This window comes from Sinocyclocheilus rhinocerous, unplaced genomic scaffold (genome assembly GCF_001515625.1).
Source record: "Sinocyclocheilus rhinocerous isolate Xijiao unplaced genomic scaffold, SAMN03320098_v1.1 scaffold2645, whole genome shotgun sequence".
NCBI classification, from domain to species: domain Eukaryota; kingdom Metazoa; phylum Chordata; class Actinopteri; order Cypriniformes; family Cyprinidae; genus Sinocyclocheilus; species Sinocyclocheilus rhinocerous.
The window spans coordinates 581,230-601,299 of NW_015654522.1; the positions used below are offsets into that span (position 1 = coordinate 581,230).

Sequence of the window (20,070 nt, forward strand, 5' to 3'; positions counted from 1 at the left end):
AGTTGTAAACGCAAAGCGCGTGCTGGAAAAAGCCGAGGCGTAGGGCTGAGAGCAGCGCGAGCGTCGGAGATCAGCAGGGCATCACTCGTCACAACATCCAGCCTCTCATTCGCCCTCTCTCCATTTTGTCGCAATTTTTTCGTTTTTATCATTGAAGTCTAAATCGTAGGGAGTGATAGGACCCGAGTTCCGCAGCGAGGCGTTTGTTAGCCCGTGTTGGGGGCAGTTTCGGTTGCCCCTCAGTGGGGGGAGTGCGTTATCATATTTCGGTTATTTGGGAGGCAAAACCGCAGCCTCTCACCGCGTGTTCGTAAAAAAATCGATTTTAGGTGTGTTGCTGCGTGATTTCAGATCTGCTTAGACCGGATTACCTGGGATTTTAAAAAAAGCAGTGCCGCGGCTCTTTGTGTGGTTTCAGCTTTGTGTCCCTGTTGCAAGCTACCCGAAGTTCCGCACTCCGAGCTCCACAACATGTGCTCCCGGGTGTGGTTTATCACAGACCGGCGGATCAGCCAGGAGTACCCGCAGGTCCAGATCCTGCGAGCTCTTAAGGAGCGCTGCGCCGAGGACGATGTTGAATTCCGCTATCTTCTAATGGATGAGATCGTCCTGACCATCACGGATGGACAGCTCGGTAAAAACCGCACACACACACGTAACGTACATACACATTCCTTCTGTACGAGCACGGAAATTGTTTTTGTGTTTAAACTGTTGAGTTGGCTAAATAACTGGTCAGTGTGGATGGTTAGCGCGCTCGCATTGAGCGGATGTACATCACCGTGTGAGTGTGTTTTATGTAGATGTGCATGTGGGTGACCCCGCCTAACCCACTTTCAACCAGTCAGCCACCACAACCTAGCCGATGGATAGGAGGCCGTTTAAAATCGTTGAGAAATTGTTGTAATCTTATATGGAATATTTGGTATTTAAATACTGACGTGAATGTGTTCATATCAGCGTTTATTGTTGCACCATGTGCGCGCGAATGAGCGGACAGTCACGAGTGTGCGGCGCGAGCGCGTTCATTATCAACACATAAAGCCTCGAGCGCAGATGGCGCGACGTTCACAAAGACCCGTTATATTAAGGTGCTACACTCTTGATAATTTAATATTTTTTTCTTTTATCTTTTTTTGGGTGTTTATATTTAATGCGCAAGGTTTGGTCCAATAAATGAACTGAGATGTTATGACGCATTCGCGCGAGGTTCCACATACAAAGGGCTTGAATAGAAATAATCGATTCGTCACGTGCAAACCTCGGTTGAAATAATTTTAAAAACGTTTAATCAATCGGAGGATGTTTGTACCGTCGTTTAGACGGTTATTGATGTAATAGCATCACGGTTTGGTAGCCATACTGAAGATACAGATATTGTCTAATGAACTTGATGTATCCGGGATGCTTAAAGATATACACACACGCACACCTATATCGAATCCTGTTAGTCATGGATTAATCTATATTGTTTTACCAGTTTAGCTTTATAGCCACTTACATACTTAACCACTTGAACATCTGAGACAACAATGGTTTCTATACCAAAGATGATTTCAGGTCACTTTAACACCAAGTGTGTGAATTTGGAGCATGCAGAATCCACTAGAATATGAATAAAACATCTGTGGTGGTCATGCTGTTTAAATTAAATGGACAGTTCACAAAAACAACTTTCATTTAGTCACCCATATGTTGTTCCAAGCTGATTTTCCTCAATGGCCTACCAAAGGAGATGTTAGGCAGAATGTTAGAGGCTGGCAGCCTGAGTCACCATTCACTTTAATTGCATCTTTCTTTCCATGCAAAGCAAGTGAATGGTGACCGAGTCGGCCATTCTGCTTAACGTCTTCTTGGAAGCAAGATGGGTTTGGAACAACATGAGGGTGAGTAAACGACAGTGATGTTTTCATTTTCATCTCAACTGTCCCTTTAATAACCAGCTAACAGCGAGTTGCAAAGTGAATGATCTGAGTCATTGACACCAGTGTTGCCATTGTGGGTGGGTGGGGCTGTTTTTCTTTGAGGTGACAGCATTTATTTTAGGGGCAGCAGATGGGGACTGGGACATAGTGCATTTTGCATGGACCTGAGGTAAAGGGAGTGGCTATGCACCAATGCAGTTATGCTTTGAATCAGCTACTTTAAGTTTAGTGGTGTGTCTTGCAACATGAAGGACAGCCAGTCTAACAGGAAGACCCGAACAGACAAGGTAATTGAAGGAGAGAGGAACTGAGACCATATTGACCTACTTTAATGCAAAGGTAGACGGCTGTCTGGAGAGCATGACAGCAGAACAACTGGTGCAGGTTGTTGGCATGTCATATTAGTCTGTGTGTTTGTTTAATCTGCTGGCCTGGATCCTGTCTTGGTCCGATTAAGAGGTGGTTGTCAGTAGGTCAGCTTTGGGATTTGAACCCCCAGAGATCCTGACATTCTGCTGAGTTACATCAATGTGAGACACATGGAACGGAGTAGGTCAACACTTGATCATGATCTCTTGTGTCAGTAAAAACACTGCAGTTAAAGACCAGCGTCTTAAATCAAAATTCCTGAACATGTCTCATTTAATTGAGAGATGGTGCAAATCTATTAGTGAACCTGTTGACAGGTGCTGCAAGAGTGTGTATAGTTATCTTATCACCTGCTGTGTGTGTTGCGCCACATGCGGCAATCAAACAATCAATGGGTAATTGAGGATCAAGACTTGTGACTGTGATTTTTTTTTTTTCACTTGATTGATGGTGTGAGCGAAGTGCGTGCTTGTTACTTTTTGATGTCAAGTGTCCATTCCTCTAAGAGATGCGAAAAGTAACACCAATTTAAAGTCTCGCACATGCACAAACTGCAAGCATGCTGAAAAACACAAAAACATGCAGATAATGCACACATGTGACTGTATTGGACTGTAGTTGGCAGTAAGTGAAACTTCAGACCGTAACGATTTAATCAACCACTTCCCAAGACATTTCATTATATAAATAAAATCCTGAGGAAGATTTTATAGATATAGAGGAGGATGAAGAGGTGCTTAAATGTCATTGGCATGTGTTGTTGTGCATTAAGATTGAGGTAGTTCCTCTTGATTATCTCAACTAGGAAAAAGCAAAATGCAGGTTCATAAACAAATGCGGAAGGCAGTTTACTTGAGTTAGGGTCCTCAGTGTTGGATGACAATACTGTGAATTCACTGGCTTTCAGGACTGAATATAGGGTTTCTGTGTTGTATTGTATACTAGTGTAATCATACAGGAATGAATGCCAGTTCTAGCCTTTAATGCTGCTTCAAACGCTCCAGCATCATCACCATCCCAAAGACACCCAAAATTACTGGACTTAATGACTACAGACTTGTAGCTCTAACATCTGTGGCCATGAAGTCATTTGAAAAACTGGTTCTGGCTTATGTGAAGGACATCACTGGACCCCCTGCAGTTTGCTTACCGAGCAAACAGGTCCGTGGATAATGCAGTCAACATGGGACTGCACTTCATTCTGCAACATCTGGACAAAACGGGGACTTGTGTGAGGATCCTGTTTGTGGACTTTAGCTCCGCTTTCAACACCATCATCCCAACACTCCTCCAGACCAAACTAACCCAGCTCTCTGTCCCTAGCTCTATCTATCAATGGATCACCAGCTTTCTGACAGATAGGCAACAGCTAGTGAGAATTGGTAAATTCACATCCAACAGCCGCACCACCAGCACTGGCACCCCTCAGAGTTGCGTCCTCTCCCCACTGCTCTTCTCCCTGTACACCAACGACTGCACCTCTAAAGACCCCTCTGTCAAGCTCCTGAAGTTTGCAGATGATACTACAGTCATCGATCTCATCCAGGACGGAGAGGAGTCATTCAGATTCCTGGGAACCACCATCTCTCAGGACCTGAAGTGGGACACTTACATCGACTCCATTGTTAAAAAGGCCCAACAAAGGTTGTACTTCCTTCGCCAACTGAGGAAATTCAACCTGCCACAGGAGCTGCTGAAACAGTTCTACTCAGCCGTCATCGAGTCTGTTCTGTGCACTTCAATAACTGTCTGGTTTGGTTCAGCTACAAAATCAGACATCAGAAGACTACAGAGAACGGTTCGGACTGCTGAAAGGATTATTGGTGCCCCCCTGCCTACCCTCCAAGAACTGTATACATCCAGAGTGAGGAAAAGGGCTCAGAAAATCACTCTGGATCCATCACATCCAAGCCATCTCCTTTTTGAACTTTTGCCATCTGGTCGGCGTTACAGAGCACCGAATACCAGGACAGCCAGGCACAAGAACAGTTTCTTTCCCCAGGCAATCTACCTCATGAACAGTTAATGTTCTCCCATTGTGCAATTAAAATATGTGCAATAACCTTATACTTATTTATCACCCTAAATCCTAGTACATCCCTACAACTTTATTTTATTCTATTCCTATTCTAACTATAGCACACCTGTACATACAATTTATTCTTGTTTTTGTGGTTTATATTTATGCATGTGTATTTTATTCACATCTCATTTTTATTATCTGTGTGTTGTTGTTGTCTCCGTGTACTGGAAGCTTGTGACACTATAACAAATTCCTTGTATAACGAATGTCTTACGGGTTTGAAACGACATGAGGGTGAGTAATTAATGACAGAATTTTTCTGTTCATTAGAATCTTAAAAGTATCACTGTTTCCATAAAATATTAAGCAGCACAACTATTTTTAACACTATTTTTAGCACCAAATCAGCATATTAGAATGATTTCTGAAGGATCATGTGACACTGAAGACATAAAGGGTTAGTTCACCCAAAAATGAAAATTAGCTTGTGTTTTACCCTCGAAGCATCCTAGGTGTATATGACTTTCTTCTTTCAGACAAATCCAGTCGGAGTTATATAAAAAATGTGTTTTACTTACCCTCGAAGCATCCTAGGTGTATATGACTTTCTTCTTTCAGACGAATCCAGTCAGAGTTATATTAAAAATTGTCTTTGATCTTTCAAGCTGTTTAATGGCACTCAGTGGGTGTTTCAGTTGAACAGTCCACAAGTCGTCAAATAAAGCTTGCACATTCATAATAAAACGTGCCGCAGATGGCTCCGGGGGATGAATAAAGGCCCCCTGTAGCGAATCCATGAGTTTTTCCATATTTCAAACGTAGTAAACACTTTTCTCTCACTTCTGTTATCTATCATACGCGGATCCATTCCGGCGGAAGGCGTATGACGTATGCGCAGCGCGCACCTCTGAGATATGCTAGTCTCGCGAGAGTTTGTTTAATAGGAGCAAGAAGCAAAGTTTCCTTACTTTAGCAAAGGAAAACCAGTCTCCTCTTGGTTTACATCAAAATCCTCCGACATTTTTCTTTGCAAATCTTCGGTTTGTACTTCTAATTCGTGACCGATTTGTGGACTATTCAACTGCAACACCCGCTGAGTGCCATTAAACAGCTTGAAAGTTCAAAGACAAATTTTAATATAACTCCGACTGGATTTGTCTGAAAGAAGAAAGTCATAAACACCTAGGATGCTTCGAGGGTAAGTAAAACACAAGTAATTCAGCTTTGCCATCACAGAAATAAATTGAATTTTAAAATAGATTCAAATAGCAAACAGTTCCTTAAAGGGATAGTTCACCCAAAAATGAAAATTAGCCAATTATTTACTCACCCTCAAGCCATCCTAGGCATATATGACTTCCTTCTTTCAGATGAATCCAATCGGAGTTGTATTAAAAATTGTCTTTGATCTTCCAAGCTGTTTAATGGCAGTCAGTGGGTGATGCAGTTCATCAGTCCAAAAGAAGTGAAAAAAGTTTCCTTACTTTAACAGTGCATGCGCAGACCGGCGCATGCGCAACGCCGACGTCCTACGTCATCCGTGTGCTGCTTCCGTGTACAACAGTGAGCGCAAGCTTGATTTAAATTGATTGTTACATTTTAAATATTTTTCTTACAAAAACGCATTGATTCGCTACAGGAGGCCTTTGTTAACCCCCCCGCAGCCATGTGAGGCACTTTTTATTATGGATGGATGCGCTTTATTTCACTTCTTTTGGACTGATGAACTGCAACACCTGCTGACTGCCATTAAACAGCTTGGAAGATCAAAGAAAATTTTTAATATAACTCTGACTGGATTCGTCTGAAAGAAGAAAGTCATATACACCTAGGATACCTTGAGGGTGAGTAATTCATGGGCTAATTTTCATTTTTGGGTGAACGAACCCTTTAAAATTGTAGTATTTCAAATTATGTACTCTATTTTTTTTTTAGCAAACAAAAGCAAGTCTTGGTGAGTATGTGGTGTCATTTAAAAGCATTAAATTGGACCAACCCCGCATTTTTGAACAGTGGTTTATATTGAGTAATTGTGTGGTATTGTCCAGACCCTGTTCGTTTAGCTGTGGTGTCTGTTAAATGGGGTTACTTGTCTTGTGTTTGTTTTGTCTGTTTATCTACCTGTATCTAATACCAGCTCAACTCACCCTCAAAGCACACCTCTGAAGTAGGTTAAACCTGTGTCTATACTGTGCTTAACACAGTAGGTTACCCTGAAATTCTCGCTTGCTCTGGATTTGGTGTGAGTGTGAGAGTCAGTTGTGTTTCTTAACCCACAATGAGACAGCTGCTGCAGAACTGACAGAAGGGGAAGTGAAGGAGGTAGACGCCGGCATGTGTGCTATGAATTCTGAGTCTGTGGATACATTTAACTATTGAGCCTCAGGCAGGAAAAAACTTGATTGTCTTGTATTAACACATACATGTAAGATAAACAAATAAAAATGTGTACACTTACAAGTGCTTGAGGGCTGATTTCTTGTTGTCGCGGTGAGTGTATTTCCTCCGGAAATTAGTCAGACCGGTATGAACGCCTGATCTGTGTCCCTTTTTGCTTACAGTTGTCCTATATATAATGTTCAGCTGTTTTTTTTTTCAGGTTGAGGTTAAAGAATTTGAAAGTCAATAAATTAGCATGATTGAAACCAATGAAAAAATAATTGTGCTGCCATGTTAATCGGTGTTTTGAAATACTGAGTATGAATTTTGTGCTGTTTCAAAACCTAGTGAGCCACTGACACCCACCAATATGGTGGACATGGTAAGAGAAATGTCAATTATACGCTACCATTCAGAAGTTTTAACTAAAGATGTGCAAAGTTGATCTAAAGTAACTTTGACATTACAAAGTTTTTTTTTGTTTTTATATGCTGTTGTTTTTAACTTTGTTCATAAAAGAATCCTGAAAAAACACCATGGTTTACAAAAATATTTAGCAGCACAACTGTATTAATCATTAGTAAGAAATGTTTCTTGAGCACCAAATCAGCATATTAGAATGATTTCTGATAGATCATGTGACACTGAAGTAATGCCTGCTGAAAATTCAGCTTTGCATCACAAGAATAATTTATATTTTATAATATATTAAAATAAGACAATATTATTATTATTATTAATATTTTATTAAAATAAAAGAATTTTAAATTGTATAACATTTCACTCAATTATTGTGTAAATATTTCTGTATTTCATAGTTTAATTAGAAATAAATTAGTGCACCCAGTATTTGTGTGCTCTTTGTTTTCTTTTTACAGCATTAATGTTTTAGGTTAGCAGTATGCTAAAGTCAAATTCTATTCAAATCAATCATGATGCATTGCAGTTTCCAATATGTGAGTGCTATTTGTGTAGTGTGCAGAGTAATTAATGAGGTTCTATGATGTCTAGGATACTGCCTTTATAGGGAACTCTCTAGGTTTTAGAACAGCGCTAAAAGATATAGACAATTCTAAGCAGATGCCGGTCTATTCAGTCAGTATACAGTAAATAATGTTATATACTTAAATTTTTCTTGGTAATCAATAATATCGTTCTCTTTATAACTGTATAGTCCCATATTACTCTTTAACTACATGCATTCATGTTCCATCTGCTTTGATCCATGAGAGGAAGAGGGAGTGCTGATGTAGCAGTTGCTTGTGAAGATGCTGAGTCGTGGTTTGTGTGTGTTGCTCCATCCTAAAATGGCGGAGAAGCTGGAGAGATTAGAAATTCTGTGACGCATTCATGTTCTGTCTCTCTCTTCTTCTCTCATGGCTCCTTTTATATCCTCCGTTTTACATTTCCTGTTATCTCCTGAATGCTCAAACATGTGCTTGCCTTTATGTAATCTCTGAAATCCTTTCTTGTCGTCATCTGCTGTTTAGTGTGTTCTGTTCCGTCCAAATAACAAAATGACATATTTGTCATTTTTATGAAAGTTTGATTATTCATAATCCGAGTCGAAACGCATGATTTGTGGAGTTAAATCCAATGAGTGCCGGTTTTAGATTTTAGATTTTAAAACTGATTTTAGATTTTACTAAGTGAAGACTGGTGTTAAGTGAGCATAAAACCTAACTGGCATCTTAATTAAAAGCAGAAAGCAGTGCAAACTGGGTTAGTGGGTCAGCGTGAACGTCGCAGTAGCAAGGCAAAGCAAGCAAGCGAGCGGCCTTCTGCAGTGTTGTGTAAGGGCTCTCAGAAGGAGATCAGCTATTTAGTATTGCAGAGATGCTGTCGTGTGTGTTGTTTGGTAAACCAGGGCCAGCTCATCTGTCATACTGAGTGCTTGTGTGTGTGTGTGAGAGAGAGAGAAAGGGGCAACACATCCAAATGAAAGTCTGGCTCTCATTGGTTGCCCAGATACATGAGTGTAATCCCTTCACACAATACTGTGCCAGCCAAAACACTGACTGCACTGACCGTACTGCAGCATTGTGATTTATCTTCCCTTTCTTTCTCTTTCAGGTCTGCGGGTTGGGCAGGAAACCGTTACCTCATACCCGCAAGTTGCCGTGGTGCGCGTTCCGACCCCATGGGTCCAGTCGGACAGTGACATCACCGTTCTGCGTCACCTGGAGAAGATGGGCTGTCGTCTGGTCAACCGGCCTCAGGCCATCCTCAACTGTGTCAACAAGTTCTGGACCTTCCAAGAGCTCGCCGGGCATGGAGTGCCTCTGCCAGACACGTACTCGTATGGTGAGAGATCATCTTTATGTCTGAAACACGCCAATCCCCAATCTGTAATTAAAAAATAATAATAATAAAGAAATGGTTTTCTTGTTTTACACAAAGATGCACTGGTATGGAAATTCTTGCCAATATGGATAACAAAAAATACATATTGTTTTAAAATGCACTACTGTTGAGAAGTTAGGGGCAGTAATTATTTTTAAAAGAAACAAATACTTTTATTAATCAAGGATGCATTAAATTGATTAAATGTCTCAGGAAAAACATAAAAATAGCATTATTTAGCATTTATTTTTTAATAGCATTTTTATTTTATTTAAAATGGAAAACAGTTGCTTTAAATTGTAGTAATATTTCACAATATTACTTTTTTTTTTCTGTATTTTCATCAAATAAATGCAGCATTTGGTGAGCATGAGATTTTTTTTTTCTTCTCCAAAATGTTTTCAAAAATCATACCAACCCCAAGCTTTTGAACAGTAGCATATGTGTGCGCGCTCCTGTATTTGTCATTCATTCATACAGACAACTGCTGTTTATGTGACCGTCTCCTGTTTAAAGAATGAAAGGGAAAGCCCTCATGACTAGCTAAAGAAAACCAAAATGAAAAACCAGAGAAAGGGAGAGAGTGAAAAGGGGAGGGGGTGTATAACAGCAGTTACAGCTGCTGTAGTGACGTGTTCCTGGCAGAGCCGGTCTGACATACCCTGCATTTTCTCTCTTTCGCCCCCTCCCTTTGAACGCTAGTTCATCTGCTCAGCTCAAACCAGCCAAACACATTCTGCATCCTAAAGAATCTTCTCTTCAAAAGCATGAAGAATATTTAGACTTCAGCATGTAGAGGGTACAGAAACATCCAGCAGTTATACTTACTGCGGTTTGCGTTTGAGCTTAAATTATATTTCCACCCACTCCTTCACATTCTCTTTCTCCTTATACTCTTTCCATACGCTTCTATTTGTTTAATCTTGGACATGTTGCGTTAAATGAAAATAGTTTGTCATTTACCATACTAACGGTTAATTTCATATGTCGTCTAGCATTTTGAATATAAATACAAGGTAGAAAACCATTAAACCTATATATTTTCCCCCTTTAAACATCTTTAGCTTGTAGCCTGTTTTGTTCAGATTAAGTATGTCAAGTCATAGACTTGAAAAATGAAATAGCATTAAACATAAATAATAGAACTACTGAACTCTGGCTATGAACTGTCATTTGTCAATTAATGACAATGTTACTATTTACTGTACCGAGATATCAAATTTGCTGCATTCTTAAAAGGGGAAATTAAAATGAATTTAAAGTATAAAGCTAGATAATGAGGGAAGTTTTTATAAAGTGTTACAATGTTACAGACATGTGGCCGTCATGTTTCTCCTAAAACATCTTCAAGCCATTAACCTCGAAAAACTGGCCACGTAGTTGGACAGAATGCTGTCCAGGAAATGGGAAACATTGTGCGTGGCAAAAAAATCTGTCAGTCTTGCAGTCCTTCTCATGTGGATATTGAATGTCTCATTGTTGCTTGTTTCATTAGAGCTGTTTGCATCTTGCTCAGGAATCTCTCACTCAAATTAAATCTCACTTTTAATTACATTCATTACATATTCACTAACCAACATCTGTGTGTGTCTCCAGGAGGACACGATAACTTCCGCAAGATGATCGATGAAGCCGAGCCGCTGGGTTACCCTGTGGTGGTGAAGAACGCTCGTGGACACCGAGGTAAATCACTGATTCTAGAACAGCCGTGTGTATAATGGGTCCTTTGGGAACTGAATCTGGGTGCTGACAAAACTTCAGGAGCCCTGAGAACTTCTCAAAGTTATACAGCACGCAGGATCTCTCCAAATAAAGAAATCAGGCAGCTTAGAAATAGGGGTTGCACCACTGATCTATATATAATGACTGGATCGCTCATTGCGTTCTAATCTGCCGACAGGCGGTGAAGCCACCCGAAAGTGTTTGAGCCGCCATCTTACTATTGAGCACCATGGAGTCACAGCTAAAACACTGACTTAAAATCACCCGATTTGAAGCGAATCAGTCACACGGGATTAGTTTTTATGTTAGGTGTATGTAAATTAATTTTTACTTCAGATGTTATCGGCAATGTTTATGGTCTTTTTGGGTAGGATAAGCGATATATTTAAATTGTTTAGGTGGGTGTGTCTGCTGCGGGACATTAACTGATCCAACACAAAATATAGCCAATTTCTTTATTTATGTAATTATTCAGGAATTATTAAACATGAATGTATTAGTATCAGAAATTTATTTGAATATACAATGAATAATACAATAGCCTATGTTACTTTATTGCTGTATGTTGTACTGAAATGAAAAGCTTACCATGCATCATCTTAGAAATAAAGCTTCATGTCTTTAAGTCCGTACTGTATGTAGTCAGTTATTTCTCTGAATAAATTATGATGTGTATATTTTTAATGTCCTGATTGAGCAGCATCTATTTCAGACTCTCCAAGATCGCGCAAATATGTTTACTAGCATTACCGTTTCCATGTAAAACGTTATGTATATGCTAAATTAATCATTAATTTAAATCATTACCTGCTTCAAAACAAATGTTGTTAAAGGGATCCCTGGGTATTAAGACTTGTATGGCTTAATATAACGTAAATGATGTCTCTTCCTGAAATATGTAGTAGAAGACCCATTAAAGATTTATGTTATTTTCGAATACAAGGCGAATGAATATGTGTAACTGAAGCATAAAAGCATAAATCTTCAGATTTCAGAATGAGCACTTTATCATTTGTTATATACTGTATATGTTAAGGTCGTGTCCGTCTGATGTTTATCCTGTTCATCTGATGTTCGCTACTGTAATGAACTTAACTTTTTAATAAGCAGGGGAAATTCCCGACATTAAAAAAAGAACTGTTCACGTCTAGGGTGTTTGCATTGTAAGAATGTACAGGGATACTTCAGATTTAAAAATGCTAACTTGTTAGGTAATGTTTTCTCATTATATTTGTACGATTTCCTATTAATTCAATGGAATGTATTGGAATAGTGGGGAATACCAATATGGCGTTGCAGCGGCTTCACTTTCATGACGTCATGAGCAATTCAGTTCTCTTATAGATCAGTGGGTTGCATCGACTAGTCGACTTTAATGCTCTGCCATGACGCTTTAAAGGGTTAGTTCACCCAAAAATGAAAATTAGGCTGTGTTTTACTCACCCCAGAGGCATCCTAGGTGTATATGACTTTCTTCTTTCAGACGAATCCAGTCGGAGTTATATTAAAAATTGTCCTGGCTATTCCAAGCTCTATCATTGCAGTCAGCGGGTGTTGCAGTGCTTCAGTCCCAAAGAAGTGAAATAAAAAGCGCCCATCCATAAAAAAAGTGTCTCACACGGCTCCGGGGGGTGAACAAGTACACCTCAGTTGTACGCGTTTTGAATAGCGAATCGATGCGTTTTTGTAAGAAAAATATCCGTATTCAAAACATAATAATCACTTTAATCTAGCTTCCGCTCACTGTTGTAAAAGGAAGCAGTTCCGGGCGGATGACGTGTGAGTTCATCGCTGTGCATGCGCTGGTGAGCCTCGTGAAAACCAACGTTTGTTTACAGGATCAAAGGAAGCAAAGTTTCCTTCCTTTAGCAAAGGAAAACCAGTCTCCTCTTGGATTATATAAAAATCATCCGACATTTTTCTTTGCAAATCTTCGGTTTGTACCTCTAATTCATGACCGGCGTTTTGTTTTGTTGTCTCTCTGCGTTCGTTACTAATCACGCTGCGCATACGGCTTATGACGGATACCGGAAGTGAGAGAAAAGTGTTTATTACGTTTGAAATATGGATATTTTTCTTACAAAATGGTGAGCCTCGTGAAAACCAACGTTTGTTTACAGGATCAAAGGAAGCAAAGATTCCTTCCTTTAGCAAAGGAAAACCAGTCTCCTCTTGGCTTATATCGAAATCCTCCGACATTCTTCTTTACAAATCCTCATTTTGTGCTTCTAATTAGTGACTGTTGTTTTGTTTTGATCTCTCCCCTGCACTTCCGCGTGCGTCACTTCTGAGCAGCGCATGCACAGAGCTAACCTCATACGTCATCCGCCTGGAAGCTTGACGTTGATTAGTCGCTGGTCCTATAGAGGGCGCAACAGGATAAGAAATCTTTGAAGGACTTCCACATTTACGCTCCGCTTTCAATCAGTTAAAATGACAAATAAATGCATACTCTGAAAGCGCTCCACAAGACATGTGTGATTATATTACTGGATGCTCGAAATTGAACGGGAGAATGCACATTTTAAACAGCTTATTGTACATGTAAGTTAACCACCGTACTAATCTAATGTGCTGCTGCGTTGTAGCACACATGCCCGTAGCCAGCTATGAGGTCACCGAGGTCCGGACCTCTGTATTTTTCTGAGGTGTACTTTGTGAAATAATTGCCTAATATACTATTAACTCTTCCTTCGTGCTGCAAAGATAGTGCACAACACCAAGATCAAACTTAAGCCTCCTCATTTGAGCTGCCTCAGCCGTCTGTCACGGTGACAGCCACCGCTTGTCAATCTCAAAAATATTTGAGATGACCAATCAAGTAGGCGGGCTTTGTTCACAGCAGCTGCATAGCGCGAATTTCAACGCGACGCTTCAGTTAGCGGCTATAAAGTGCGGGATAAGATGTAAGTAGCCAAACATTTAATATCTGACAGCTGTTTTACGATAGAAATGTTAAACGCGAACTAAATAAAAGTTCAACTAACGAACTAAATATGCAAACTAATAAACCTGTCTAATATCTCCATTTTGAATTGACGTGATTCATGTAATATGATTCGTAATTGTCAATGTGAGGGGACAAGAAACGAAACCGTTTTCATATTAGGCATGATTAATAATGAATGGGCCTATACTGTGAATTTATTAAACTTAATTACGTAGCTTTCCTGGTAGCCTTCAGTAAAGTATCTTGTTTAATAAAACGATTCATAAAACATAAATATCAGTCGACCATTTGTTTACTTTGTTCACTGACAAAGATGAAAATGAAAATACTATCAATCAAAGCAGAGAGCTGGTATTGACAAATAATATACTGCCCACTGACATGGTTTTAAATTGTTATCCAAATGTTTGGCCTTTAATTATTTCCTTTTAAAATGCAAACATTATGACTGTCAAAATGGCTGAAAAACTAAATAAGAATTTTATACTTAAATATTATTAATAGTATTCGAGTTATATTCAGATTTAAAAGTCATAATTTCAGTTAGGGGGAAAAAGCTTTTGTCTCCTGTGGTGGGGGTGGGGGTAGGATTTGGGACCTCAGTAATTTTAAAACCCTGGCTGCGGCCCTGGTAGCGCACATAGGCTACAGACAGTAGCTCGTACATCATGCACAGATCGCGAGCACACAATCATTCAGCACTGAAATGTATTGTCAACACTGTTCTGTGATTTCTCAATAAAATAGCTTAGAAACTGAAAAGTTCAAGCATATATTTCTTAACTAAATCCCACAGCTTCACTACTAGTAGAGAAACGCTGCCAGGTAGAATTAATTCACACACGCAATCGCTCTCACTAATGCATTCATATGAATGTAATCTTTACTGTGCTACTTTATCTGCATCTGATTTAGAACGAGCAGAAATCTGTGAGAAATATAACGACCCAAAGACAAAAGAACTGATAAAAATGAGCTGTTATACGAGCAATAGCCATGTGGGCAGCGCTGTGTCATATGCCATAGCTGTACACAAGGTGTTTGATTCTCAGCTACAGGTTCAGGCTTATTTGTTCATCAATGACGTCATCAGCGACTAGTCGATGTCGATTCGACTTTCATCACATAAAAATCTACTTTAAAAAAAATCCGAAGTCATTCAACCCCTACTTAGAAACATCTCTTTTACCTTAACAACAAAGGTAGTCTTTCTTTCTCTCTCGCAGTGCACATAAGGCGTCTTTGTCCTGCACAGTTTTTTTCAAGCACATTTGAAGTGTGTGTGCGGCTCTGAATGAACTCTCACGGTCAGACCTTATGATGTAATATACTGTATTTATATTTTATTTTTGTGCTGAAAAATTCTCCCAGATCAGCCCAACCAACTTGTGCATGTAGGTTCAGAATGCTGCACTTCATGTCTGCAGGTTTTGTCAGAAATTGAAAACGTGTGAAACTTGAAAATTGTTGTTAAATAATACAATTACAATGATATTTATTGTTCTGTTAATTTACAATAGAATATTCATTTGCCATTTTATTGATACAAATCTATTAATAGAAAATTAAAATGGTATTTTTGTTCATTTACAATGGGATATTCACCATTCACATTCAATTCTATTAATAGTAATGAACATTTTCACCTAGTGAATGTTTTTGGTTGTTGTTGTTTTTTTCTAGTTATACTCAATTATTAAAGAGAAATCTCTTTTTTTTTTCTTTTTTCTTCTGTCTCTCTCTCGTTTTTAATCAGTATCTAGTAGTGACCATAAACTGGGAAAGTCATGGAAATTATTGGTTAAAGGTATGGGAACACTGGTTATGTAAAGCAGGACTTGTGCGCTCACATTTCAGTCAAACCTTTGTTATAAAGGGTATCGGGTCGATGAACTACAGATGAAAATAAAACATTGCACACAATGTTGACCTTTGTCAGGCTGTGACATGTTTTAAAAGGTTTCCTCTGACCCATGGGGAATTGGGTGGGGTGGCGGCAGCCAGCAGGAGAGTTCACAGCCCTGCTCTATCACCTTTGTAGCCTTGAGCGAGACACTTAACCCCTGGTTGCTCTAGGGGGCCTCTCCCTGCAATTAGTGTCTTGCGCATCTCGTTGGATCTGTTAGATGGCAATTATATAATTCTCTTCTCCTCCCCACCTTCTCTTTCTCCTTTTGTTCATTGAAAACAAGTTGGACATTCTGCATGTCCAAATACATGCTGCTACACTTGGCTGTGTATTTCTTATTATGTGAATGGGGATGAATTTGACATGAATTCACATGATTGTCATCACCTGAAGCTTCATGCATTTAACCCTGGACTGTTAAAGGTTGCTCCTCTTCTATTTGGTTGCTATGCAGAGAAATCAATCATCAATCGAGCCTTTGGCAATGACACTTTGAAACTTACATATTGCATAACTTCCTGAAGTAGCAGAAGACACATTTTGTTTAGGCAGTTCCTACAATTAATTCTGAGAATTGTAGAGCAAGTCAAGGCACTTTTTTCCCCCTGTTAAAACAAAGTGACGTGACATGTGGCCAAGTATGGTTACCCATACTAGGAATTAGTGCTCTGCGTTTAACCCATCCTAAGTGCACACACACACCGTGCACACACACCCGGAGCAGTGGGCAGTAGGGCTGTGCAATATATCGAAATATCGCAGATGTACATCTCGCAATATGCATATCGCTACAGCTTGCAATATTTGGGGCCATGAACAAAAGACAAAGAGAAAATCACTCACTGCTCTTACCTAAATAACTTTTGTAGCTTAAATAAGAATCAGTGCATATTGAATTCAAGGAGTAAATTCTAAGCAGTTTTTTATTTTTCCTTTTTATTATTCAGTTCCTAAACTCGTATTAAAATGATTACACTAATGTTAAAATGACATTTTTATGTAATATTAGAGTAAAACACTACCCTTCACTTTCAGAAGTTGTTGTAGGGGTGCTTTCTTCTCACAAAAAGTGAAACATGTATGCTAGTTATATTAGAATCAGAATCAGAAGAGCAAGGTGGAAACCTCACTACTGATAAATTTGCACTTAGTCAGAATTGGTGTATTTAATGGTGTCACATTTTTTATCTGTACAGGTAAAGCTGTCTTCCTGGCTCGGGATAAGCACCACCTCTCAGACCTGTGTCATCTGATTCGCCATGACGCCCCGTACCTGTTTCAGGAGTATGTGAAGGAGAGCCATGGACGGGATGTGCGAGTGGTTCTAGTTGGAGGGAGAGTGATCGGATCTATGCTGCGCTGCTCTACCGACGGACGCATGCAGAGCAACTGCTCACTTGGTACGCAATCGCACACTTACCTCGCCTAAAATATTTGACTTGTGATGTAAAATTTCATTATGTATAATATGTAGAATTTTTGTGGCCTGTTTTTTAAGTGTCTCAATAGTTATTTTAGTACTATTTATATACTGTAATAGTGTTTTTTTTTTTTTTTTGAAAATAGCTTTTTTTATATGATTTTAGTTTTTTAGTTTTAGTACAGGTTTAAGTTTTTTTTTTTATTTTTTTTTTTATATGTGACTTCAATTTGTTTCCTATTACAGTTTCAGTAATTGAAGTTTTTTTTCATCAAATGTTTCAGCTTCAATTTAGTTACCAATTTTAATTTCTCTAGTTTTATCTGACAACAACACTGCCCATAATTTCCCATTAGCCTCCCTGCTCATGATTTCACTCTCTTTTCTAGGTGGGGTGGGAATGATGTGCCCCCTCAGTGAGCAGGGGAAGCAGCTGGCAGTGCAGGTGTGCAATATTTTGGGGATGGACGTCTGCGGAATCGACCTGCTGCAGCTAAATGATGGTTCCTTCGTGGTGTGCGAGGCCAATGCCAACGTGGGCTTCATCGCATTCGACCAGGCTTGCGGGATGGACGTGGCGGGCATCGTGGCCGACTACGCCCTCTCCCTCCTGCCAAGCCGCCTCAGCAGGAAGATGTCGCTGCTCTCCGTGGTCTCCAGCACCAGCGAAACCAGCAGCGAGCCTGAGGTCTGTATCCCGACTGAGGTGATAATCCCCACAGAGGTGTGTATTCCCAATGAGATCTGCCCGCCCGGCGCTTCCTGTGCCATCCCTGACGGCGTCTCCGCCATGAGTACAAGCTCCACCTCCAGCGAGAGTGAGGCGGATCTAACCGAAACAGGCCCCGCTCCCGTCACAGCAGATCCCACCTACAATATCAACTCCCTTCTCGCGAGTGAGATAAAACTGTTGACTGAGTGAGCTGGAATTACAGCCACAAACACACACACACAGATATACACAATCATCAAAGAGCGACACATACTGAAGTGGACATTATACATTCAGATGCACATGTGTAATCATACTAACCCTCCCTGTAAACCCCCATCTGAGGCTGCTCCCCTGATGTTTTCGTCTCCATTGACAGACTATAGAATTATACAAGCGTACAGTGCAGTCGGAAGTGCACTAGATAGTGTACGCTCCAGCCTGGCTGTAGTGCACCAGCTGAATATGCGTTTGCCACTGTAATTTGAGGGTGCATGCTCTGTAGAGTGGTTTTACCGGGACGTGATTCCCAAATGTAACCTTTCAACTACCATCAACTGGATTCTTATGTACATACTGTGGGTTAGGGTACACACATACTGACATACACTTAAGGACATACTAAAGTCTGTATTATAGAGAGAGAATGAATGAATTTTGTCTGTTACAAACCTTGTGGTAAAGCCTGGCTGAAGGTATAATGCATTGCATGTGTGGGGCGAGAAAGAGGAAACCGAATGGACCCAAATTTCAACTGCCCACCAGGATACAAAGGCACATACCTCCCAGCCCTCAAAAAGCCCACACAGACAGACACATAGAGGGACCGCAAGAACAAAAACTGGAAAGCTGTGAATATTCTCATCCATCCCAACTCTTTTAAAAAGCATGAATGAGTATGAGTTATTTTAGTCTGTTGCAGTGGCTGCCTGTAGTAAATGAATTACTGCTGATCAGACAAGCGTAAAGGTTTCATTTGCTTTGCCGGTGTCTGTAAAATTGAATGACTGATGTGGGACCCGTTTTGAATTACCTTCTTTAATGTGTAAGTGAGGATTTGGCCCATAGGAACTTAATTCTCACAGGCATCTTCTGTCTGGTAATTCTGTGAACGAGGCGGTCATTTTAGAGGTCCACCATCTCAAACTGGTTAAAGCACTCTGTTTACGGATCAATAGTATGGAAGATATTGTGAACTTGCTGAGCTTCTTTTTCCAATGTCTACTATGCAAATCTGCTAATGACCACATGCCGATCTGCATGTCTGCCACCCCAAAAGCAATTTCCCACATATTAGAGTCTGAACAGTGAGTTGCATAGAAATAGAGCAAGTAGACTTTTAAATACTAATGTTTTTACCACAAGGGCTGAACAATTTGCCAACACTAAGCGCTGATGATGAATAAGCTATTTGTCTTCAACGATTTGTTTGTACTGCAACAATAAAACTGAAGTGTCAACTCAAACGGGTGCTACAACTGCTCTTAATTCAGCCCAGTGGTCTAAAAGCCAATGATAACCTGAAAGAAAACCAGGAATTGTATTGATTTGCGCTAAATTAACATGTACTCGGAGTTATATCTGGACACCACACATTTCTCATAAGTCTAATTCTTCTATTTAAACTTAAGCAACTCTATTCACGTCCCTTTTTCTATCTGGATGTGTCTCAAAATCCACTAATTCTTCATTTCAGCAATTCACATTGAGTCTTAAAGATTCCATACAGCAAACCTAAAGTGGACCAAGCTCACAATCCAAGCCAGCTCAGAATGGTTTACAATGTTAGACGTCATAGAGTTTAGATCAATTAAATGTGAGTCCGGACTTTAGATGAAAATTTGTTTACATTAAGATGCAATATAGATTTGAAATTTAGAGTCAACTCAGGGAAGCAGCCTTGATCAAATTCCTCTCCTTGGAAACATGTGACACATTCATGCTAGACAGTCCTGCCTATGTGTATCAATAAACAAAAGGACAAAGCGTTATAAAATATTAAGAAACAGATGCTGTGAGACCTGATTGTTACATGCACTCTTTTCTTGTTTGTTTTATAATATTTAGTGTTCTGTTGTCTTTTCGTAATTTATCATTTCTTTTTTTTTTTTTTTGAGAAAAAGGAAAAACTGGTTTATATGCGATAATCTTGCTTGGGAAAGACTGAAGCGTGATGAAGGGTTTTGGTGTGAGTTTAACTAAACAGCCGTTGACCACCTGAGACGCACACACACACTCTTCTCACCGCCCCCTCTCAAGCGTTGTGATTTGCTGTCTTGTGTGTGAGGTGTTCCATCATTCCATGCAACCAGAGACTT

General features: G+C 39.8%; 1 protein-coding gene across 1 annotated transcript; it reads left to right on the plus strand.

Moving 5' to 3' along the window:
* On the plus strand, positions 1-19,988 carry LOC107717536 (beta-citrylglutamate synthase B-like). The gene is made up of 5 exons (XM_016524314.1): positions 1-634; positions 8,770-9,000; positions 10,636-10,722; positions 16,817-17,020; positions 17,430-19,988. Exons 1-5 carry the CDS (start codon positions 472-474, stop codon positions 17,960-17,962), a joined length of 1,218 nt encoding a protein of 405 aa, XP_016379800.1. The 5' UTR covers positions 1-471; the 3' UTR covers positions 17,963-19,988.
* Positions 19,989-20,070: the final 82 nt, after the last annotated feature.